The sequence below is a fragment of the Ailuropoda melanoleuca genome, chromosome 2, assembly GCF_002007445.2.
Source record: "Ailuropoda melanoleuca isolate Jingjing chromosome 2, ASM200744v2, whole genome shotgun sequence".
NCBI classification, from domain to species: Eukaryota; Metazoa; Chordata; class Mammalia; order Carnivora; family Ursidae; genus Ailuropoda; species Ailuropoda melanoleuca.
This window is the reverse complement of record NC_048219.1, coordinates 169,084,469-169,111,192: the sequence shown is the minus strand read 5'-3', so window position 1 is coordinate 169,111,192 and position 26,724 is coordinate 169,084,469. Positions and strand designations below refer to the sequence as shown.

General features: G+C 39.0%; 1 protein-coding gene across 1 annotated transcript in view; it reads right to left on the bottom strand.

Annotated features, from left to right (window-relative positions):
* The window catches only part of PARD3B (par-3 family cell polarity regulator beta), a 1,011,045-nt gene that overhangs the window by 538,705 nt on the left and 445,616 nt on the right, over positions 1-26,724 (bottom strand). The window contains exon 4 of the mRNA XM_034655034.1: positions 11,436-11,545. Within this exon, the coding sequence (XP_034510925.1) occupies positions 11,436-11,545 (110 nt within the window). The remainder of the gene's footprint in view (positions 1-11,435; positions 11,546-26,724) is intronic.

Genomic DNA, 26,724 nt, shown 5'->3' with positions numbered 1-26,724 from the left:
ACTTTTTAATGGGAGGAAAAACAGTATTTTCAATAAATGATGCTGAAAAACTGGATATCCACATGCAAAAAAAGAAAAAAAAAATGAACTTGGACTTTTACCTAGCACCATATACATAAAAATCAACTCAAAATGGGTCATAGAACTAAACATGAGAGCTCAAACTTTACCACTCTTAGAAGAAAACACAGGAGAAGGTCTTCACCACACTAGAGTTGGTAATGATATCTTGAATTTGACACAAAGACACAAGAAACAAGAGCAACAAAGTAGACAAACCAACTTTACAAAAATGAAAAGCCTCTGTGCACCAAAGGAAACTGTTAACAGAGTGAGAAGGCAACCTACAGAATGGGAGAAAACATTTGCAGATCATCTATACGATAAGGATTCATATTCACAATATTTGAAGAACGCCTAAAACTCAACAACAAACAACCCAATTTAAAAAAGGGCAAAGGAATTGAATCAATGTTTCTCCAAGGAAAATAACAGGTATCCCTCACTCTTTGAAAGTTCACATTACGCCACTTTCCTTACATTAGTACCTTTTCTACGTTAGTACCTATTTTCACCAACCAAAAGAAACCCAAAAAGGATTTTTTTTCTTTGATAAAAAAAAAGCGAAAATAGTGTTAAGTATTTGTTTTGCAGCCAGCGTGCACCCCAAGGAGCTAGAATAGCTACACTCAGCATAGCTTTCAACTGTGTGAGTATCTGTGCTTTATCATGATTTATGTTGTACAACTGTTAGCGAGATGTGTCCTAAGGTATTAGAAAAGCCTAGGAGACATTATTTTTTGGGTGTGGGAATGCTCAAAGCTTTCCCCCTATAAAGTAATGGTAGTTGCTTTTGCATTTCATGCCATTTCGGCTTACAAAAGCTTTTCATTGCAATAGACACTCTACTTTTGGTAGTTGGGGAGACCCGTATATGAATGGCTATTGGGTACCTGAGAAGATGCTCAACGTCCCTAGTCACTAGGGAAATCCAAACCAAGACTCTAACTTGCCACCTCATACTCATAAGGATGGATACTATCTGAACAATAGAAAATAGCGAGTGTTAGAATGTGGAGAGACTGGGGACCCTCATGCACTTGCTGGTGAGGCTGTAGAATTATACAGCTGGTGAGGCTGTAGAAAACAGCATGGTGGTTCCTCAAAAAAATTCAAAATAACCATATGATCCAGCAATTCCACTTCTGGGTGAATACCCAAAATAACCGAAAGCAGGGTCTGAAAGATATTTGTACACCCACATCCACCGAAGCATATTCACAAAGCTAGAAGATGAAGGCAACAAAAGTGTCTCTCAACCAATGAATGGATAAGCAAAATGCAGTCTATACATACAGTGGAATATTATTCAGTTCTTAAAAAGGAAGCAAAGTATAGCACAGTCTACAACATGGATGAACCTTGAGGACATGATGCTAAGTGACATAACCCAGTTACCCAAGGACAAATATTGCACGATTCCACTTACATGAAATAACTGGAATGATCAAATTTATAGAAACAGAATGCAGAATAGTGGTTACCGGGGGCTGGGGAAGAAGGAAGTGGGGAGTCACTATTTACAGAGTACAGAATTTCAGTGTGGGATGATGAGAATGTTCTGGAGATGGGTTGTGGCTTACAGCTGCACAACAAAGTGAATGCTTCATGCCACTGAACGGTATACTGAAAAATGATTAAAATGTAAATTTTATGTTATGTGTAGTTTACCACACTAAAAAAGAAAATAACTTTATTCCCTTTTTGTTGATTAACAGGTACAGAGTTTTGGTCTTATAAGAGGAAAAGAGTTCTGGACATGGATGGCAAATGGTTGCACAATATTGTGAATGTACCTTGTGCCACTTAACTTACACTTAAACATGGTTAGGATGGTAGATGTTATATTATGTGTATTTTACCACAATAGAAAAAAAAGTCCTACCAAGACCAAGAAATTTAAAATTGATCCTGGAGGCAGGGGAAATGGTCAGTTCTTTCAATGCAGGAGAGTGACCTGTCAAGTGTTGTAAACAGATTCAGATACTTTATATACAATAATCATTTTATTCATGATACAACAAGGAACCATCTCATACTAATAAAAACCCCACGGGACAAACGAAACAACCCTTAACTAAGCAATGTCTATATATAATGAGACTATTCAAATGACATTTTTAAAAAAAGATTTTATTTATTTATTTGAGAGAGTGAGCGGGGGCGGGGGGAGACCGAGCAGGGGCAGAGGGAGAAGCAGACTCCCTGCTAAGCAGGGAGTGAGACATGGGGCTCGATCCCAGAACCCTGGGATCATGACCTGAGCCAAAGGCAGACATCTGGGCTTAACCGGCTGAGCCACCCAGGTGCCCCTCAAATGCCATTCTGACTCAGTAAGTGTGTGAACTCTTCCTAGGTGTTCTAGATATGTGCCATCACACTATAGCAATAGCAAATGCTTTAGATGCTTACTGATGTTTGGATCTTCACAGAACATAGCTGACTGTCAAATACGTTTTATTTAAGAATTAAGACGGCATGGGTGGTCAACACAGCAGTGAAATTAAAGGCACAGAAAAAGGAGACAACACAATTTCTTTAGAAGCAAATCCATCAGTTCTGACTTCTGATGCTTAAGAATCTGCCTTCTCCTCTTAAAGGGGAATAATCCTTTACGATTTTTGTAACAAATGCCATTTACCCATTCTTCGCATAGAAAGGAGGGAGATTTGTAGGGAAAGAGGGCTGGGAAGTCAGTTGCAAAACATCAGGGCAATGTCAGTCTGAAAATCATCAGCTAGTTGCAAGTTAAAAAAGATTTGCTAAAAGTAGCAATGTTTTTACTGGTTCAAGTCTGTCAGAAGGGTTTGGATTCTCTAGTGCCTCACACCAGTAACTTCAAAACTAACTCATTCCAGATGTCCCTATGATCATCTAATCAGACATCAAAAGCTGTACGGTGACAAGCTCACATGCTGTTTACGAGGATGCTGTATGTTTCCACAAGCGTAAAACACACACAGTAGCTACTTTTAAAATGTGATTCATCTAAATCAGAATTCTATTTTCAAGTACAGAGGTATTAGGAAAGGGGCCACCCTCCTGAGAAAGACAGAAATCTTTTAAATGTCTGTACAGTGTCATTCTATGACTAAAGTTTGAAAGGAAAAAACCAAAATGAAATTCACACTTAAGAAGAGTTTATGTTGTGAGAAAAAAGAAATCCCCCATCAGAAGAGATTTCTAAGAATCATACCATGCTCAAGGAAAAAAAAAAATCTTTTCCTCTTAATAACAATTGTCTTGCATCTTCCCAAGATAAACCCCATGAACCCTTTCCTTCCATGCCATCATTTTTCAGTAAATGTCCACAACGTGGAAGGTATCAGAACAGAGAGACAGAGATATGGTCCATGCCCGCCATCAGAACAGAGAGACAGAGATATGGTCCATGCCCTCCAGCTTTCACTTGAAAGCAACATGATCTACTTGTACTTGAACCTTCAGATTTAAGTTGTGCTCTCTTCCACAGAATTTAAATGTGCTTATGTATGGATGTACGTCTTTATACTGCTGCCTTTGTGTATTTGGCCTTACACACACACACACACACACACACACACACACACACACCTTAATATTATTACCCTGACCAATAAAAATAATCTTTGGTGTTTTGGATAGAAATACAACCCCATTCCATGAACAATTATAAATGCTGAGGTATTAAAAGGGAATTTAAAGTTGAATTCATACCCAGCATGTTAACTCACATCTGGAACCCTGAAGTTGCTAGTCTGGATGTTTCAGTCCCTAAGAACAACAGAAGTTCATATAGGATTTCTATTTATTATTTCCTTTTAGTTACATGAAATTTGAGGAAATCATGCACAATTTAAATAATTTACTCAGGCTCACCGAGTTACTGCTGCAATCAGAACACAGGATCTTGACCTTTAGAATAAGGCTACTTTAAACATCACCTTTACCAAATTTTAAACAACACCGTCAATTACATTCGCCCACACTGCTAACATGAGATGTTCATTAGTATTTTCACTAAGAAACACCTTGTAAATGTTCCCATACTCTTGAATTATGTCACATACCAGGATTTTTTTTTTCTTATTTTCTTCCAAATCACTTGAAACCAGAAGAACCTCTTAAAGAAGATGGAATAGGAGGAACGTTTCAAAGGGGAAATCTGCAGATGTGGTAGGCATACGAGAGGGATGCTGCCCAGACATTTCCAGTCTAATCAAGGATTTTCTCAATTCTTTGAACACAGTTATTAGAAAATTACAAAGTTGTAACTGCCAAGATCATGAACCTTTGGATTCTAGAACTCACAGTTTTGTTGACAAAGACATAGAGCTCAGATAATCGACTCCCCTGCATGCATATTAATTTCTATTCTCTGTTCATGTATCAAGGGCATAAACAAAGTTAGGCTTTCTAATGTTCATCCCTAGAATTATCAAAGTTTGTTGTCTTCCTATCATTTCTGTGCTTTCTCAGAGCCAATTTCTAGGTGAAATCACTGCTAGACCTGTAAAGAGATTAAGTAGTTCTCACAATTGAAACGGCTGCCCTGAGCCATCAACCCACGTTTTGATTCCAAGTGGAGACTTTGTGTTTAAACATCTCTCTCCCCTTGTCAACACAGGTAACACATTGTCCTCAGCAGAAAATTCTCAACTAAAAGCTATTTAGGGAGCAAAACAGTACGTTGAACAGGTAATTTCACGATTTTCACATTCTAATTCATACACTCATTCGAATAGATGATACACATCCACACCCATGCACAGCTTCACGAGATGTGTTAAAAGTTGTCGAATTCACTCTGTCCATCTCAGAAGTAACAGTTTTAATCATCTAGTCATGTATGTATGTGTAAGGTGTCGGGGGCTTGGATAAAAAAATGAATATACTGACTCATGCCCCTGAGGAGCTCAGTCTTGTAGCAGACATGGAAAAAAAGCAGTTACATTTGGGTGACGTAAGAGCTAACAGAGATTCTGCACATGGGAATTCCCTCGAGGGGCCTGGGAGGCAGAACAGAGTGCAGGCTTAAGGCGAAGGACGCGAATTCTGATCACTAAAATGTATTATTTAATCATTTGATACTTGCTTGCAGATGGCTAGGGTTGTTTAATTGCTTTAGATTTGGTCATCATAACCAGGCTGTAAGTTTTCTGAGGACAAGGACCATAATTTATGCTTTCCAGATGGCGCAGAGTAGAGGTCTTGGGCATCTAAAAGATTAATCAATTTATGCTGACATTAAAGCAAAACTCATTCAATTTTCTTCTTCTTTTTTTTTTTTTTAGGTATTCCTTCCTTCCTCCCTCCCTCCCTTCCTTCTATCCTTCCTCTGAGAGAGAAAGAGAGAGAGAGAGAGCACCCGAGCAGGAGGAGGGGCAGAAGGAGAGGGAGAAAATCTCCCGCAGACTCTGTGCTGAGCATGGAGCCCAAAGCAGGGCTGATCTCAGAAGCCTGAGATCATGACCTGAGCTGAAATCAAGAGTGAATGCTTAACCGACTGAGCCACCCAGAACCCCCATTCAATTTTCATTACGAGCAGATCAATTTAAACAGCAAAAGATGACATGTCATGGTTATTATTTTAATTTCTGAAGCTAACCTCTGAATAGTGCTCCTTCTCTTAGACTTTCAGTTCTGGACTAGACCCAGGAAGTATGATCGGGGAGCATATATCTACACAGGAATCACGTTTCCCAGGTTCCTTTATTAGTCATGGTACAGACATTCAGACAGTCCAAATTTGTTTCACCAACTTCTGTAAGATTTGGTGAACAATTCTGTTGCAGAATAAATTAGGCTTCTAGATTTTCCCCACCTGGAACTCAAGTCTTATAACTGCTTCAGAAATTAAGCCGCCAAAACCTGCCAAACTAAGTAAATATTTGGCCCCGTGAAATATTGGATGGCAGCTTTATCTCTTGAAAACAAAGCCATATGAAAACCATAGTTGCAATGTGTCTCCAAGCTTTGGTCTTATCAGCACACAGCGTGAACAGCTGGAGTTACAAACACCAGGACTATTATTAAATCACTGTGGCAGGAAGGGGGAAAAAAAAAAACCTTTTGCAGGCTTCAGTATCTCTAAATAACGCAATTATATATTACATGCTATTTCTCCCTCCCTTTTGCTCCTTGGTATCCACCTCTCCTCATTGGAAGACAATGAGTAGAGCCTTCTTTCCAATCTACATCGCTGTCTACAACAATTAATTTATTTCAATTTTTCTACAGCTACTTAATTGCATATCTAATGGAAAGAAAAATAGGATTTGGTTATTCAAAATCTTTAAGTTTCTATGTTGGGTTTTGACAGTCAGCTACCCACAACCGAAAGTCCTCTCATATCGCTCAGTGACGATTTGATGATTTTAATCCAAAACACCAAGCTACTTAAATTTCCCTGTAATATTTCAGTGATTTCTTTCATGGATGTGAAAATGTTTAAGCCAAGATCAACACTGATGATGATTTCAATATATGTGACACACAAAGGAAAATTTCTCAAATCAGTGTTCCATCTTATTATCTGCAAAACACAAAGAGAATGCCCCTATAAATTGGAAATACTTCCTCCCAGTTGAAGCTACCTGCCACTATCTTTGCTGATAAAATCGGAAAAACTACAAAGAACCATCTCATCTTCCTTAACATGCAAGACCACCAGAAACACTTCTCCCCAGGGTGTGTTCCCTTTACCTCCAATCCTACTCTTGCTAACAATCAGGCTGCTACTCACTTAAGAATCATTGCTGACCTCTCAATGCAGCAATTCAAAAACCTCTCTCCATGCTTACATCTTGAGTTTATATCCTATGTGTCGGATAGGCAAAGTGATAATAAGATGAAATAGCCTTAATTATTTAAAAGTTGGGGGGTGGTGTCCACCGTACTTCTTAATCTCTATCATGCATCAAATTCTGAAGACTGATGGCTTTCCCGTGTTGTTTCATCCTAAACCTGCAAACAAGTAGTTCTTGATTATTTTTTTTTCCTTTTAAAATTTGATAAGAGTGAGAGAGTCTCAAAAAAAAAAAAAAAAGCAATAGTCTCCTTCCCAAAAATGCATGCACATGCAACGGTCCACAGCATAAAACTTCAGAGTTAACAGACCCTCTGAAACTCATCCATGAACTCCCAATTTAATAACCTCAGTATTGCCCTGTTTTTTTTAAAAAAGAAAATGTATATTTTGTGGATATGAACTTTTAAAAGACGGACCAATATTTTCTTAATTTATTTTGGTGATGCAAGATAAGTAACAGTTTTAGAACAAACAAAGTCATTTACTATCCAAGAACAACCACAGCATTATAATTTTCAGGAATCCACTTTTTAATTTACTCGCCCTGCAGGATCATTTTGCTTTAGGGGTTAAATGTGAAACTATAAACAGTCATTAAAACACAAAACAACCATAGTAGTTAACCGGATATTAAGAAAAAAATCACATCTGTTTTAGAGTTCTCTTCCACCCACAAATTCAGGAACATCAATTTCAAGAACCTGGTTTTACGGCATGCCCTTAAGCCAAGAACACCAGGTTACAATCAAGGCAAGGGAGGTAAGACATCCCATAAGCAGACTCCCACTATTACATCTTGCCCCCAGGATTCTCTTTCTTTAATTCAAAAGCAGTCAGTAGAATTGGATTTTCTATTGCCTTGAAAGATAAATAGTCATTACGATTTGCACATTAATAATTATGCTATTCTGATTAACTGATGGGTTTATGAAAAGAGGAAGAAAGAAAATAAATTTCCATGCTGTTTAGCTGGTGGTACCCTAAGTAACAAAGAGTGAGATTTGGTGGCTTTTCAATACACTGAATGTGAGTCTTGTAGAGAATTTGATTTTCCTAATTTAAACGCTTTTTAAAACTTCACCTTGTCTGAGGGTGTACATCTTAAATTACCAATTTGTAATAATTTAACCAGCCAGAAAACAAGTGCAACTTCTCCAACTTTTCACAAACATGCATCTCTGGGCATCAAAGAAAGTTCTTCTGCTATAATAAGCCTAATGACGTGCAAGTAAAAATAACAGTCATCAACTGTGGTTTTAAAGGCAATATTTCAACATAATCAAATGTGTCAGATATTCATCCTTACAGCTTTTTAAGCTGTGGGTTATAAGTAAGTTTCATTTCTTGGGAATGACTGAACATAACCCACTTGGGGCTCTGCCATCTGTGAATTACTTACATGTGAACACTCTGTTTAAGAGATGGAAATTTTGATTGTTTTTCTTCCTTTGGATATTGAAAGGCAGTGCAACTGAACAGAGCTTTTTAAGCAATTATTGTTCATGTTAGTTGCACCATGGCTGTATTACCGCACACTCCCCATATTCATCATCGCATATTAATTCACAGGCATCAAACATGGTGCAGCTGAAGTTGCAGAAGAAGCACCAAGTGGAACAAGGGAACCTGAGAGATGGGAGAGACTCCGCGGTCTCCAATTCTGTGCTCCCTGGGCTCAGGCACTGGCCACAAAAACCCCTCTCTGCAGCAGGCTCCGATGTGAGAGTTGTGCTTGTGTTCGCATGGTTTCCTTGAAAGGCCATTCCTCTTATCACTGAGCAAACAACAGAAGTGACTATGGGGCTATATGTAGGGTGCCACATAATTTATCATCCATACATGGACACCTCTGAGAGTTAGTGGGGACACTGTTAATAATTATGCCAGAACAACAGGCACGAACTAGGACTGCCCCAGGCAAACCTAATCATACTGTTAGCCCAGAGATGATGTGCACCTCAAAGAACTTCTCCCAAGGGTCTCAAACCATTTCATTAGAGCTGTATCCAATTTTACTTCTGTCTAGAGCTGTTCTGTCCAATGGAAATAAAATGTGAACCATAGCTCTAATTTTAAATTTTCTAGTAGCCATGCTTTAAAAAGAAACAGGTGAAAATAATTTTGGTAACATATTTTACCCCACCTAACTCACCAGAGTATTATTTCAATGTGTAGTCAGTATAAAAATTATTAATGAGGTCTTTCATATTACTTCTTTTTATATCTCAATCTTTAAAATCCATTATGTATGTTATACTCGAATTACATTTCTAGTGCTCAGTAACCACAAGTGGCCAGTGGCTATAATATTGGACAATGCAGGTCTAAATAGTCCATGAGTTAGGATACACAGGAATAAATGAACAGAATCATAATACACACACACACACACACACACACACACACACAGAGGTATTTTTCTTCTGGGTAAAAATAGACTCAACTAAATGTTTTCCTTTACTAACTTTGCCTGCTTTTCCTAGTATGGCAGTTAAACTGTCTCTTGCCTGAGGTGAACCAGACTTTGGAGCAGATAAATCTTTACCTGGTAGATCTTCTGAGGAAGAGAATGGCCAAATTAGAGAAGGTGGGTAAACTGCTGAGAAATTTTAGAACTTTCCCCAGACTAATACGTGCCTACATTCCTAAGTCCAACACACACACAGTGAGCACCCTCCACGTACTTGGCACTAGAAATAGAAAGATAAATAAGGCACAATGTCTGCACCTTGGACTGTTAAGGTTTGAAGTTTGCTTGGACATTATTTTACAACTGAAGAAAGAGAAGGCTAGGATGTGCCAGTATTCCGTGGCAAGCCAAGGACCAGACTCTATTCTTTGGGCCTCAGGTCTGCAATTTCATCAGCCACAGGGAACACTGAGGAAAGGAAGAAATGTGTTTTCCTTTTTACTGTAGATACATACAGACTCAGCCACTGTTTGGTAACTGGCATATGATTAGGTAAAAGAATTTGGGGTGCCAGCCTTTCTTCTTGAATTAGGATTTGCACCTTTGCGAGTAATAATATACTCCCTCACCAAATATTTCAACTTAGAACTCAATAGTATCCTAGTTTGGTAAGAATATGTAATCTTTCAGAAACATACTAGTCCTCATTTCCTGTAGGGAAAGCAATATTGAGTATTTTCGATTGGTCTAAACCCAGATCCTAAGTGATAAAAACATTGAACTAAATACTGGTGATTCTCTGTAGGGAAATGATGGTAAGACGATCAGATACACTCTGACTTGGGGTATACCGACATTGTAATGATAAGCAGTAAACTGTAACTTTTCTCATTTGTAGCTTCTCTTCCTCCAATCCAATATACTTGGACTTAACATAGTCTCAATCAGTGTTTTAAATACTGGTTCTGTTTAAACTCCCCATTAAAGTAGAATACATACACCCGATTTTTATTAAAATAATGTTCCATTAAATATGTTTCCTTAAAAGGATGGTGGGGAAACATTGCACCTAAAATACTTTGAGGACACTTGCTTCCTTGTTTACAGAAAGAAATATGCCAAAATATCGCCACAAACTTATTTGTAAATAACCGATGGTTTGGTATAGTGACTCCTAACAGATACACGTTGGCACTGGTTCTTGATAAGATCTTTTTATACCAAACTGGTGAGAATCCAGTTAGCTCATTCAGCTAAAATACTGCTTTTTTTTTTTTTTCTCTTAAAGCACTATAGACAGTGAGACTTAAAATGGGGGAATAGCCTTGCTTTTAGGAAATTTTTTGATATGGCTACATTATTGAAGATCACCTATTGCAAAAATATATATCCATTAACCAAAATCTAACTCTCAGGCAATTTCCAAGGATGGACCACAGTCACAACCTTTCCAAGTGACTCAGGATTTATCAGAAAGATCCGACAGTACCATATGAAAGGAGGACATCATTTCTTCAGGATTCATTCTCAATTTAACCCATCAGTTGTAAGTGTGTCTTGTTATAAGCACTTCCAGTATATAATTTTATTTTTCTTTAATTTGGATGTTGAGTTCTAGAAACCCAGTAGTGGTACCACATATACATGATACTGGTATCTCAAAACTCTGTGACCATTCACCATGGTGGGACTTCACAAAGCACTGCATTAACACACTGAAAATATATAAAATGATACCCTTGGGCATTACAAAGCAGGAGGATGGAGGAAATTCAACAGTGTAGTGCACTGGTTAAGAGCACAGAAACTTTGGAGCCGAACCACCCAGGTTAAATTCTTGACTGTGTTACTTACTAGTTGTGACCTTAGACAAATTACTAAACCTCCCTCTGCCTCAACGGCATTATCAGTAAAATGGAGGCAAAAATTTGTGACCACTTGATGACGAAGTTTAAGTGACTTAGTGGAAAGCACTTCAAAGAGTCCGTGGCACATAATCAGTGCATGTAAATTACTAGAACATAAGTTCTAGTGATAGCTCATAGTAGCTGTTACTAATACTGTATGTCCTATCAAACGCTAATGATCAACTTACTTACGACTGCAGAGTCCCAGTTAGTCTATCAGTAAGGCACTTGGATCTTTCATTAGAAAGGCAAACTGCAGGATACCTACTAGAATAACAGGTTTCAGACTCTGGCCACTGGGGTGTGAAGCACTTGGCTGGGCATCAGCAGGTGGGCCTGGTGCTGGGTCACTGCTTCTCCTCACCAGCAGTGGAGTGCCTGTAGGACAAAATAAGAGGTGAGAGGTCAAAAGAACCCTGGGGAGAAGAGAGTGCATGGTACAATGCAATTTAATTAAAAAGGTTTACAACATGCTTTTATGTAAAAACATTCTATTTCTAAGGATGCTTGTAAATTAATCCATTTAATGATCTTTTGTCATCTATTTACAGACTGACACATGGAAACAAAATCTTTCAACTCTCATCTTTCCCCACTTGCATTTCAAAACAAGTCATTGTACTCAACCAAAAACCATTAGGTAATGCAGAAGTTGACAGTGTGCAAATGAAACTGATCTAGAGAATGTATCTGAGTATTACAAAGAATGATTATCCAGCAGACAAGTGAAGAGGTTCACACAGTGCAATTTGCTATTCACTAGAGCTAGAAGTATAGTTACTGCAGCCATTTGGTGCTTCCCAAATCTTTTGAATGATGATATACACTGAAATAAATTATTTGATGGGGTTATAGCATTAATGTCTATTTAAGTACAGAAAGAGATGGGTTCCATTCTCTTCCTTTCTCCTAAAGTCGATAAAACTGATAAGGAAAATAAGTTAGTTTTTCTAAAAATACATCTTGATTTCTTTTTAATTTAATGAAAGCTTCCACTATTAAATATTTGAGCCAGTTATTAAATTCTGAGAAAAGATCATACTATTAGAAAGTTCAAGTGAAATTCAACCTTAACAGAGCTAGCAGCCTAACTAGTCTGCCTGCAATTAGGCCTAAAATAATTTGTTTCATACAAAATTGGCCACTGTAGAGGAAACTCTCAAAAAAAGTCCTTTTGTAGTCTAAAAATTGCTCTCATGTAAAAATTAACTTTTTATTTGCATGCTTTGGGGAAAAAATGGAAAGCAATAGAAATGCAATTCTCCATCTATCAATATTCTGCAAAATCCTCCCCAACTTTCTCAAGCTATTGCTCCTTAAAAGAACATTTTTTTCATATTTCATTTTATACGGTAGAGTTATAAAAAGCAAATCCATTTTGAAGTTATTTACAGATCTGATTTTTATATGTGCTCCAACATTTTTATTCTGTGTTCAAAATATAGATGCTAATACCTTCCATCTTTGTTCAGACTCTTTCTATCCTTGTTGCTTTTTAAAAAAATAACTTCTTTTATAATAGGAAATTAACATGCTACCGAGGATAAAACCTAACCAAAAGGTATTATAAAGTCCAAGTTTACTGTCCATTATTTCTTTTTGATTAATAAACATTTCACCACATTATTCCCTAATTCCTTCATTTCCATCTAAAAATTTCTTAAGCAAGTGACACAGTAATGGTTGTATGGCTGGCAACTCTCTTGAATGAGACATTAAAAGAAAATAAATGGAAGAGAAAATATCATCAAAATCTCAAGACAATAGGGTCCCAGTCCTGTACCAATATTTCCCCTGATTCAGGTGATCTGAATTACTATTAACATAAAGTGAACAAATCAGTCTAAATGTGATATCCTCAGAAGCAACCTATTAGCCTAAAAATTAAGAAGAGAATGGGGAAAACTCGATGAAACTCCAGTTAGTTTCTAAACATTTAACCCAGACACTGCATGCCAGCAATCTAAAAACTGAATTAAAAACAAATAAATCAAAAGCAAGTAAAACCAGCATGGGACACTAAGGTCCAAAAATAAGTTGATTTAGAGGCACAGAAATGGAAATGTCAGTGACTGACAACTGCACTGTTTTTTCAGATGAGTCAGACACACATATGTATGAATGCAAACAGAGTACACGTAATGTGTGTGTGTGTGTCTGAGAGAGAGAGAAACAGAGACTTGTTATTTTTCCTGGATAATAAATATATGTTTTTCTTAAAGCCAACCTAGGTAATTTTCTTGCAACTCTAAGGACATGATTATGACTCTTCACTTATGATCAATGTCTGCTGTCTTAACAACAAAATGCTAAATTATTTAAGACATAATTCCATGACAATATGAATTTGAGTTTGTGCATTTACTCAATAGGCCATAATATTACAGTTCTCCCCCAGAACAAGATAGTTCAGTTTTGTACCAGTGTACCCACTATTTGGAATGTTAACAAAAAAACAAACGAAGGTGGCTAGACCTTAAGCATACTCCCAACTCACTGGGAATAACTTTTTTTTCTTCTCTACTTTTTCTGGATTCCACACTTGAATGTCTCCTGTTGAGTCACCTTCTATTTTTCCTTGGGCTGTCTTAATGTGTTAATAACAAGTATAAATCATTTCACGCTGGAATTAATAATGAGCATATTTAAATATGAACTGCTATCTCAGAGAGTTTTAAACAACCCTTCCTTTGGCAATTTCAAATTCATTTGATATTTGTTTTTTTTTTAAATTGCCAAGCCTCGTTTGAAGGTGCTGGCCAGGAACAGACTGAGTTACAACTTAAAGACAGACAGATGCATCCTACTATAGAACAGGAGACAAGTAGTTCCAAGTACTGGAGATGATCTGGGGGAAATCCTTGGACATATGTCAGTAGAAAGCCCACCTTGCAAGCACCGCTAACTGAAATGAAGGGGAAACAACCACATCCAGTTTTATAGAATTTTCTGTGGGAGGAAAAAAGTAATAACCTCTGCACTAAAGGAGCTTATAACCTAACCGTAAGATTAGACTCTAAGAACTATCACGTGTCCATACAGAGGAGAGGACCGTCCATTTTGGAGTCAGAAAGAGTGAGATTCGCCTTTCCTGGCTCTGTGACACTGGGCTGCTTGGTGACACAATCTCATCTTTTAAAACCTCGTGATAAAAATACACCATAGAATTGACAGAAGGCTAAAATAAAAGAAGGCCTGCATAGGACATGGAACTGTCCAGTCTGCAATTTTCATGCAGGAAATCCCACAGCCCCCCAATAAAATGGAGTTAATAGCACTTGCTATTGTTGTGAACAGTGTCATCTGCTCAAAAAGCTGAACACCTAAAAGTCAGTTTTCATGAAATAATATGTAAATTAGGGCTCCTGAGTGGCTCAGCTGGTTAAGCGTCTACCTTCGGCTCAGGTCATGATCCCGGGGTCCTGGGATCGAGTCCCGAGATTGAGTCCCACATTGGGCTCCCTGCTGAGCAAGTAGTCTGCTTCTCCCTCTCTCTCTGCCCCTCCCACCCTGCTTGTGCTCTCTCTCTCTCTCTCTCACTGTCTCTCTCAAATAAGTAAATAAAATTTAGAAAAAGAAATAATATGCCAATTAAAATAGTAAAACATAATTCTTTGCTGAACCAGGTATAGACTTACTATGGCAATCAAAGCTTTTAAGAAAAAAAAAATGATGGTGTGGGAAGGGAGTTGAAAATGGAAAAAATAACCCATTATACATTGGTATTTTTCAGTTAATTAAGAAAAGATTCTTACTATTAGATTTTAGAGGCAAAAGCCCTCAGTTCAGCTCAAGAGAACAGCAGTATTCCTTGGAATTAGAGTTTAAAAGCTACTGGTACCAAAGCCCAAATAAAATAAGAAATGCTATGTGCCTTAAAGCATAAAATCTTATACAATTGCATTACGTTTTTCCACATGGTTAAATGTCTGAGGCCTTATTACGCATCAGGATCTGTACAAGGGGTTGCCGGTATTAAGATGAGTAGTCACGTGCTTACTTAGGATTTATTTTAAAAGAGAGGATGTGAGGACAGAGAACAATTTAGGCACAGGTAGATAGCAGAGCAGTGTTCCAGTGGGGTTGTATAGGGATCGTTGAACCCATACCAGTGAACACTGACACTGTAAACTTAACGGAAGCCAAAGAGCACCAAAGAGCAGCAGTATCCCTCCAAGCAGAAGAGTTTCTGATCAAGTGTGTAGCTGCAGGTGACTGTTCTTGATGATAGGGTTTTGCCACATCAGGAAATTCTAAATTCTTTCTGGAGCCCTGTTCACGCATACCCAGGGCTCATATTACACTCAGGACAAAATTATTCACACACTCACTGTACTTCCCTCTAGGAAGATGACTAGACTCATCAGGTCCTCCAGGCCTTGGGCCAACCAGCACTGGAGTCAGCTCCTGGGTGTCTGTGAAGGACTGCACACCTCCCACTGCTCAATCACATTCTAATGGTGGCAAAACCAGAATTCAAAGGGGTACAGTTACTTATCCAATGTCCTTTATAAATGTAAATAAGGGGAACCACAGGAGGATCACCTCGTTCATTTTGGGGAAAAGAGTTCTGAGAGAGGCAGCAGCTAGCTAGAAGGATCAAATGGGTACATTAAGGAATCATGAAAGATATATATATATATTTTTAAAGATTTTATTTATTTATTCAACAGAGATAGAGACAGCCAGCGAGAGAGGGAACACAAGCAGGGGGAGTGGGAGAGGAAGAAGCAGGCTCATAGTGGAGGAGCCTGATGTGGGGCTCGATCCTAGAACGCCGGGATCACGCCCTGAGCCGAAGGCAGACGCTTAACTGCTGTACCACCCAGGCGCCCCGAAATCATGCAAGATATAAAGACCAACACGAATTCAAGTTATCTATATAAGTTTCTGTCTCTTTGTTATAATCTCTCTCTCTCACTCTCTCTCTCATACACGCACACACACACACACACCCCTGGATGGATTTTTTCCACATTTGGAGGGTGTGTTTGGGATGGAATAGCTTAAATGATAGATGATGTGTTGTACATAAAATTCTGTTTTAGAGATTTTGAAAGGCATCTTTTTTTTTTAAGATTTTATTTTTATTTATCTGTAGAGAAAGAGAGAGAGCGCCAGAGAACACAAGTGGGGGTGGGGGAGTGGAAGGTGTTGGGGGGGGAGGGAACGGCTGAGGAGGAGTGAGAAGCAGGTTCCCCACTGAGCAGGGAGCCCGATGCGGGGCTCCATCCCAAGACCCTGGGATCATGACGCGAGCTGAACGCAGATGCTTAACTGACTGAGCCACCAGCTGCCCCAAGATTTTGAAAGACATCTTAGAAAGATAGGCAGTTATAGAGACTGAAACAAAAGCCCAAAAGAATCATCCACGTGATGCCACAGGGGGCAGAGAAAAAAAACATAAATCCCATACCAAACATCACAAAGGTACATGTTCTAAATTGTTCAGTAAGAGTAGAGATTTATCTAAAAATGGTTAATGATTCTCCTGAGCAAAACCAAAAGGCCAGCTTGTCATCAATACTGGTGCTATCCATTCTCGGGCGACTGATACCTGAAGAGCTCAAGGGTGTCCCAGTTCATGTGCCAACAGGGCATTCTGTGAGAAGCTGAGGGACGCAAGCGCAGAGAGACATGAAGGGCAACGTGAGGGAAATGGATGGAAACTCAGTGGCACGCCGGCTAACTTGAGGCAGACATGGGAGAATTTAGCAACGACTACACATGGAAAGCAAATTAAAAGCGTAAAAGAGAAATCTAAAAACTTTCTTATACTTCTTGCTTAGGGAAGAGAGAGCAATAGGAAAATTTCAGCAACTGCTATGGTTTGTTTCGGAAAAAACAAACCAAACAAACCCACGAATCTTGGCTTTAGCCCATTGAGGGTTAGAAGGATTTGCTTTTAATCCAAGATGTCTTGAGATGTGTGAGAAATAAGACACTAGATATTCAGTTGGGCATTCATAAAGATGAGTATGAAGTTCATATAAGAAATCACATTGGCTTCCAGAACGAGTGAGTAGAGGTAAAGATGGGGGAAATAAAGGGAAAAAAGGAGGATTCGGTACAGCTGTATCAATGGCATCACATGCAGAAGAATGAGAAAAACAGAATTTTACATTCTTACAGAATCTTCAGAAAGAAAGGGTATCTAGAATGGCAAGTAGTCCACAAAGCCACAAAGGCAAACCCAGAGGGAAGGCAGGGTGGGAGAATGGAGAAAGGGACCGCAGGTTCCAAGATGAACTCTTTATGTACAGAGAGGGGAGAAAACCTGGTCTTTTTAGTTTCAATTTTCCTTTTCTCTAAGGGATTACTTCTGTGCTACTGAATTATCAAATCACCAAAATAGACAGTTTAAAGAAAGAAAACACGCTCTCTTGTCAATGCTACTGATGCTGAGGATAACAAGATAAATATGAAAGGGGAAAAAGCCATTGAAATACACCTAAATTGGTAAATATTTCACTTTGAGGGTAAAAATGAATTGCAAATGGTTAAAAATCTTATAAACTTAAAAAGTGACAAATAGGAAAAGACATATTTTTCCAGGTAATCAATATTAATAGTATTTTGATAATAATATTAACAGTAGGTGTGAGTTGCATGTTGGTTTCGCATAGTACATTTCCTTAATAGAGTTTGTACCAGTCAGCATGTAGAAGAATGCCTTTCAATTATCCGCTACTTCAACACTCATTGAATAAATCTGACGTTAATTGAATCATTTTGACATTAAAATATGGATATGTCCTCTGGAGATATGGTGAAGAGAGACTGGGGGTCAGGAGATCTGCCTTCTAGAGATGGCGCTGGCGTCGCGTAACTTCCAGGAAGCCGCCCTACCTCAGCGTCTCAGCTCTCTACTCATCAGCCAAGTAAGCATGTTGGATAAGCTACACCAAAGTCCCGTCGCAGATCTACAAAGAGATAGTTCTATGATTTATAAAAGCCAATTAGGAAATTGAAGTCCAGAGAAATTAAGTTTCTAAGTCCCTTGGACTTGATTTCTACTCCAGTTTTATTCACTTTTGTATTGCAGGGTCACATTCTCTCTGTGAGTAGGTGTGTGAGAAAAAGGGAAAGGACAGCTCTTCAATGCAGGGGCCCTTCTTTTCATCTGAGGAGGGCAGCAGAAAGAAAGATTTGGATAGAGAGTTATAGATAAAAGGCAAGGGTGGTGGGGATGAGTAGCTAAAAGGCAAACATTAAGCTACAGTCACATGGGCATGTCTGGCAAGACGCTTGACCCACTAGCCAAGGCACAGCAGCACCTCTGCCGGAGTGTGTGATCCCTCTTGCGGATGGCTTAAATGTCTTATCAGTGTTTTCTTCCTATTGATCCTGTCAATACCTCAATTACAAGAAAAAAAAAAGATGAGTGAAAGTAGTACATCATCTGTAAAGGAGACAACTAGATTTTCTTTATTGTAAGGATTTTATGGGTGTTAGAGAAGGCTTTTCAACTGATACCTAACAAACTCCATTGCACGGAAATCTGGAGACCCATTTAAAAACAACAACAACAACAACAAAAAACAACCTGGTAATGATATCAATAGTGGCACAATTTATGGCAAAGGACAAAGAAAAGACCACTTTCACTACAGGAGTGCTTGACCAACTTTGGCGCCTGGCCTGTGATGAATTGGGCAGCTGTGACATGCTTTCAGACACCATGATGGAAAAACCACACGGGAGAAACCAACTCAAATTTTAGCAGAACTGTAGTTGTCCAAATACTTTAGTCTTAAATATCACTCCTTTAGGAAAGTAACTCCCAGTATTGCCATAAAAGGAGCAAAGAAATTCAAGTTGATGAACAGTATCATTTTTTTCTTTCATTGTGGGTTGCAAAAACCATGCCTGTTCAAAACACAAAAGGACAAATGCAAGTAATTCACAGAATAGTTACCAGCTACACAACAGATACAAATGGGCACATACACGATAAAAGATTTTTCGCTACCTGGAAAGCTGCTTAAATTGGAGTGCCGCTGCTATAAAAACAAGTGAGGGGCTTTTAAACTGACCTTTACTGAAATTATACTTTTTTCTGAAAATGGTTATGTTTTCAACTCACAGTATATTATCGCTGTATTTCTGAGGATACATGTTTTTTCTTATATTGAATTTTTCACATTTTAGCCAGTTGATATACACAAATCCAGAATTTTTTATATTGTTTAAACTACTTCACAACATTGATATACTCATGTTACTTAGAGTCAGTTAATGCCATGTACTAGATACGCACAAGGTCCCGAGGGTTATATTAAAAACAACGGCAAGTAAAAAAGGGACAAAACTCACTGTATGTTTCAGCAATGCTAATGGAAGAAATACAGAAGTGGTCATTTTAGTTAGAGTAAAATCTAAAATATTAAAAAAAATAAAACAATGACAAGCTACAGGGGAGTTTCAACACAAGCAAAGGTCCTGATCTTTGAAAGGTATATACTAAAAAAGGAATGAAGCATTAGGAAACACAACTAAAGATACCTGAATTAATAAAGCCCAATAAAAGCTCCCAAATCATAGAGGTGGAAGGAAGGAATCTGACCTATGCACATCAACCTCCAATTCCTTGCTCTGGTATTCAAGGACCTCACTAGTTTCCCCCAACCTACCTCTCTGATTACATCACGTATTGTATTCTTCAGCACGCGGTACATGCCAAACAGGACCATCTGCCATTGCCTAAAAATGCCCTGCAGACTCAGTGTTCATGCTGGTTCTAACCTCTAAATTACTGTTCTCTAATACAATCAGTTGAAATCCGGTCCAGTCTTTACGTCATAAATAACCTCGACTTCTTTGGAATGGCAGACACAGATCTACTGTGGAGCTAATGAAGCATAACTTCAGGGCCTTGCACAAGATCCCAGGAGGAACCTACGTAACATGATCACATGATTGTATGATTTCGTAAACTCTACATAAGTATAGTCATTTAATTGCAGTAGGTTCATTCTCTCTCTTTCAACTCTAAAGACTCCTCCTGGTGGGTGAACGTAGCTAGAGTGGCCAAGGACATTTCTGGGATCCAGTTAAAGGGAAAATCAGTTGGGCGTGTATCTCATTTGAATACAATAGACTACATTTGCATGGTTTACAGACAACATTGTGTATGGTTATTAGTAGTCATCCCGGTGAGGAATATAGGTAGAATCCTGTTAGTCACTGTGTTGGTTCACCAAGCATCATGACACAACCGTAGAGGGCCAGCTGACAGACAGAAATAACAGTGTTCCTTTTGTACCCACGTAAAAGGTATGGGTACTGGAAGAAAAACAAGATATGAAATGCACAAAGCCAGAAGCTAGTCTATAGAAACCTCTTCTATTCACCCAATGTATAATACTGCATTTAATTCAGTATTTGAATAATTTAGGTCTCACTGATATCCTAACAAATAGGAAGTTCTCTCCTACACGGAAAATGCAGCATAGAATTAAAATTCCCATGCTAGTGAGTATAAACCTATAGCAGTTTCACAGATTACAAGCATGTATGTGCAAAGCCCCATGTTTATACACCCCAAATATTAAACAGCATTTCAAATAACCATGCTATAGCAAAGACTGAGTCACTCGTTCATTCCTTGTATAAAAAATATTACATATGAAGAGGTTATTGAAGAACATACAGTCAAAATTTGTAAGGAAAAAAGTGTTAACAGTTATTTTCAGGCATTTTAATATATAATCAATTAGTATATCATTAAACATTTTTTCATATTTTCTGACATCTCCAATATTTTAATTTGTAAATTGTTGTAGTTTTCAATCATTCTAAATAAGTATCTTTAATGTTTTTTTAACTTAAAATTTATGCACCCCCCCCTTTTTTTAGAGAGGGAGAGAGGGGCAGAGGGAGAAGGAGAGAGAAAATCTCAAGCAGGCTCCACAGCTAACACAGAGCCCAACATGGGGCTCAGGCTCACAACCCTGACATCATGACCTGAGCTGAAATCAAGAGTCGGACGCTCAACCAAATGAGCTACCCAGGCACCCCTGTTCCTTTTCTTAAATAGCAATCTCCCCACATGTGGTACATTGAGAACTCTACAAAATGCAGATCTGCCCTTTACCTTCCTAGGGTATGTCACATCCCACTTTGTCTTAGGTGTCTAGTTGTAGTTGTATTTTTGTTGTATCTCCTTAATTTACTAATTCAGCATTTACTGAATGCCCCAAATAAACTGGGCAATCTTTGAGGCACCCTGGATATTATCAGCACAGAACACACAAAAGCCTTCATCTTGTAGAGTTTGTAGACAGCTGGAAGAAGATGGGAGACACTAAACCAGTACACAAGTAAGTATGTGTGTTTAAGATAAGGATAGAGCAAGTGCTTAAGCAAGACTATGAGAAAGTGATGGGGAGGGAGTAAGGTGGGGGAACATCGCACTGTCAGCTCCTTAATAGCAAGCCCCTCACCTCATTCACTTCGGACCCTTGGCAGAGTGGGTAATTAGCAGATATGTGCTGAATGAACTACACAGTGCTAGAGGAACAAAAATCAACCTCTAAATTCAGAAATCTTTGGAATCTGAAGTGCCCCAGACAAGAGAATTTTGTGTGTGTATGTGTGAGTGGGGTCTATGCCCCTAATATGTAAATAAATTGCTACTGTCAGGTTTGTTTCCCACTACCTAACACTTTTTTCTTCATCATCAACATTTATTTTAAAACAAACACTAGTCACACTAATGCCGCATATGTTATCACCCTTGCAACTTAATGATAAATGAGCATAAAAGTGACATCAACACCAGTGTTAAACAACCGGAGAGGCTCTGAAATATTGACTACAATCTTGTCAATTACTGTGGTTTATGAAGGAGTCCATTGCCCGGTCGGTTGATCTTTTAGTTTTCCATAGTTTACCATCTTACCATAAATATCTTCCTAGATATTTATGAGGTTAATCAATACTCAGAAGATTTATGACAACCTGTGGAATAACTAGAAGGATAACAGTTGAGTTTACTTGAAAAGAGCCTTCGGAGGAGCTTTTATTTTTTATTTATTTAAGATTTATATTTATTAGAGAGAGATAGAAAGAGAGTGTGAGTGGGGGGAGGGGCAGAGGGAGAGAGAGAGAAAATCTCAAGCTGACTTCCTGCTGAGCATGTAGCCCAACTATGTGGGGCTCGATCTCAAAACCCTGGGATCATGACCTGAGCCGAAACCAAGAGTCAGATGCTCAACCAACCGAGCTACCCAGGTGTCTCTAGAGGAGTTTTTAAACAGAATTTTGAAATGCAGAAGATCTACAAGTTGATATTGGTATAAAATAATGACTAAGATATTTGTAATATTTATAGTAGGCAGATGGACGCATGGTTTGAGAGACTAAAGACGGACCTCCATGCATGGATACTGGTAAGATCTGCTCAGCCAGAAAATAGGCATGAACCACGTAACTGGAGGAGAACGTGGTTGAGGAGACAAAGGAAGCTGGTTTAGAAGAACAACACTAGAAGGTCTTAAAATGGGGGAGTTCTAATTTAATATAATTCAAACAGCCATGAGGCCTCCAAAAAGGGAAAATCCAAAGCAGTGTTTTCAAGTACTGAGAAATTGGTTTAAATACATTTTGGAAAGACATTTGCAGATTAATATATGAAAAATGTTTACGAAAAGAATAAGTGGAGCTATCCCAATGGTTTATTTAGTAATTCCCTTATAAAAACCAGAAAGTGAATCTTAGTATGTGTCCAGTAGAGTGGCTCTGGACTTCGGAGGGCAGTTTGATTCAGCATGGAACACATTGGGGATGGTTCATTAGGGCAATGATGTTGGTCTACTCTACGTGTTTGTGGAACCTTTCTTTTGTCCTAAATTTTAGGCCACACTTCCCACTGAGTTGAGAATAGCCTCTGAAAGACTACTTCACCAGCTCTTCGCAAGATGAGAAAGGGAGAAATCAGCAATGCCTTCAGGCCATTCAGCTGCAGTTGCAAACAATTACTGGCAACATCAAAGTACCAAATTCAAATCACCAAGTCCTTCATGATAGATGAGAAACATCCACAAGTCAATTTAAGGCATCCTGGGCACAAATCTATATGACTTATCAGCTGCATTTGAAACCTTTGATCATTACATTTTATTGGATCATTCAAAGTCCCTGGCAGGACTGGAAGAAGTGGTGCATTATGGAGCCACTGTTATCTCTTAGGAACACTCAAAAGATGGTTTTATGCCAATGCCTGTGTGCCCCAAATGTTGTCTTTTGTGAGGCAACAAAGGAACTTAATGCCTCTAGGGCTCTGACTTCTGATAGGGAAAGCACAGTTTCTGTTCAACAGCACTTAAAATTCTAAACAAGAGTCAATCAACCGAAGTCCAATCCAGAAAACACAGAAACCAGGCTTTCCTGGCAAGGAACACATCTAATGAAAATGCCAAAGGAAAATCTGACTCTATACTGTCCTGCATGGAGACTTTTCCAACATTTGTAACTGGTGCTTCAGACCTCGTGTGCTGACCCATATCTGCTCCTGGAGCCCAGGCGTCAGCTTTGACCCCAAGCACCTTTTACCTTATGCATCCAGTAGGCAGGGGTCATATACTACCCATGATGTGCAACTGGCCCCAGCTGTCCAAGCCTTCATGACCTCACGTTAGATAACTGAAATCTAATCCACTTGAAAGCACCCTGGAAGCCCACCCAGGTGCTTCAGATGGCTGTTGTCTTGCTACTAAATAGGTCCATTACACAAGCTGGAGCACATTACACCAGCAGACTAATTCACCCCATGGCATAGCAAGGCAATGATCCACGGATCATTATTGACTTTTTTGTGTAACTCCTGGCATCAAATTCGATGTGCATCAAAATCCAAAGGCCACAGATACAAAAGTAGATTGTGTTTCTATGATTCTTCAGAAGAGGCAAACTGCTCTTGCAAAGAGCATTAAAGCTCTTTCAAAGGAAAGATTTGGACATAGAGAGCTTGCTGATGCTGAGTATGAGGAATATAGAGTTTGGTTTGAATTTTTTTTAAAGATTTTATTTATTTGTCAGAGAGAGAGAGAGCACAAGCAGGGGGAGCGGGAGAGGGAGAAGCAGGCTCCCTGCTGAGCCAGAAGCCCAATGAGGGGCTGGATCCCAGGACCCTGGGATCATGACCCGAACTGAAGGCAGATGCGTAAGTGAATAAGCCACACAGGTGCCCTGAATTTAATTTGAATTTAAAATAATTTCCACATACAGATTTTTGAGAGTCAGAGGAATGACTGGGTTCCGATCAATTTAAATAAAATCAGCCAAAGATTGGAAATCCATGACTACTTTAAGGGGCAGAAAAAGTAAGTTTGTATCACTTTTTTCCCACAGGTCCTGGGAATAAACCAAATTACACCAGAACATGAGATGTTTATTAACTTGAAGGTGATACCTGTTTCATGTGGTTTTTATCACAAGCCCATCTCGTTAAGTGTTGCATTTTACTAGGTTAGTATTTCCTACAACCAAATAGCATGAAAAAGAGAACTTTGATAAGAAGTGAGAGAATAGCAAATTAAAGCATAATCTACAAAGATTACAGGGAATTTGATACCATCATTTAACAACACGGACATACCACCTATGAAAAGCATTAAGTTGCAGGTGCTGGTAAGAGGCTAGTCTCTGAATCAGCCGGTATTTGAACTTGTCAAATGGTTCCTGAGACAAGCCTTTTTTTTTTTTTTTTTAAAGCCTCCTTTAATTTGAGGTGAAGGACCATAATCTCATCTTTGGGTCTTCTCAGGGCAAACAAACCAATACACAGTGTTGTTTTCAAAAACAGCTGACATGGAAAAGGAGTAATTGCCCTTGTAAGCTATCCATGAAAAGTTGGGAGGCTATCAGAACCGTCTTCGTACATTGCTGGTCTAGGTTATCTCCTACTATGGTATCTGTCTAGATTGGAAAACACACAGACATGCGTGCACGCACCAAGCTGCTTCCACAGAGGAAACAGCTGGGCCTCAAAATGCAATAGGGTGAAGGCGTAGGTGCTCCAGGGACATTGCTAAAACACTGAATTTGTGCCTTCTGCATACACGGCTATGTGGGATGGGTGACGGGTATCTTTCCAGTCTGTGACAGACTTTGGTTATGTTCTTGAAGCCCAGCCAACATTTTTACAAAAGGCTTGTGGGACTCTGTCCATAGCCCCTGGTCATTTTTGAAAGTAGCTTCAAAAGGGTCTTCAGAGAGAAAAATCAGCAATTCCCAACTAGACGTACATGCCATAGTAAAAAGACCTGCTATCCAGCAAATGTTGGGTTTTAAACCAAGCATTTGACTACAGATTCAGGGGAGCGGTGAGGAAGAAGACTCTCCCTCTGGAAGTTCAGGAACAGCACGATCACATGACAAAAGGGACAGGCACACTGGACAGAAGGGCTCCGCGGCCACGAAACAGTCTACCCAATGGCCGCTCCTGTGTACTCATTTCATAAGCCCTTATGTTTAGAATACAGATTTCATAAACCCTTATGTTTAGAATAGATTTCGTTTCCTATCTAAAACAAACATATGGTATCAAACAGTCTTTTAATGCTCAGATTTAAATTAGTTTTAAAGAGATAAAAAGACTGAAATAGTTCTGCTATTTGAACACGCTTAACGACAGCAATATTTATATAAACATACTGGCAGAGGAAATGTTAAGTTCCTTATATCTCAGTGGGCCCATAGTCTCATTTTAGAAACGACACGTTTACCTAAAACATTCATAATACTGTGTATAGATATGGTGGACAGGATGACGAGGAGACCTATTTGCTACAACTTTGCAGCGCTCGAACAATGGAATTCTGAATTACAAAGGTGCCCCTAGGACCCAGCCTAAGTGGTCGTCAGGGACAGCCGCTTCACCTCGTTGCCACATGACCATGGCTAGTTTTGTGCAAATATTCAACAAATGGTCAGCATGTGCTCAGGCGTCCGTGGCTCCAGGTAAAGCTTACGCTGCTTTCTCTGAAGTTTACCTCCGGAGAATCTCTTGATCCTTAAAAGCAGGATTTTCTCACTGTGTGGGTTGCAAACCACTTATAAGTCTTGAAATCCACAGAAGGAGGGTCAGAATCAGCATTCTGCACCATGGACGGTATCGAAACTGGTACAGAAAATATCAGTCTGTGTTACACATAGTAATGACACACTTTGTTTTATAGCACAGTTAATCCTTCTGTGTGTGCCAGCTTTCTGGCTTTGAGCCATGATCTCAAGTGTTCGAAAGAAAGCAAAAGAGATCTAAATTTGTCTTGGAGGATGCTCCATGGCAGGTCGGAACCCCAGACTGGCTTGAGAAGTTTCTGAGGGATTACAAACTCCTCAAAGAAACACTTGTTGCCCAGGAATGAGCCCGACAGTCTACTTCCAGAGCCCTTCTGCTTTTGGAGCTTTATGTCCTGTTTAACATTTATTTTGCTTAAGCATTTACTGGATACTTGCTAATTTTAGGAACAGTGCTAAATCCTGGGGAAACAAAGATGAATATGACATAGTCCTTGACTGCAAAGGGCTCTGAAGAGACTGACTTATACACA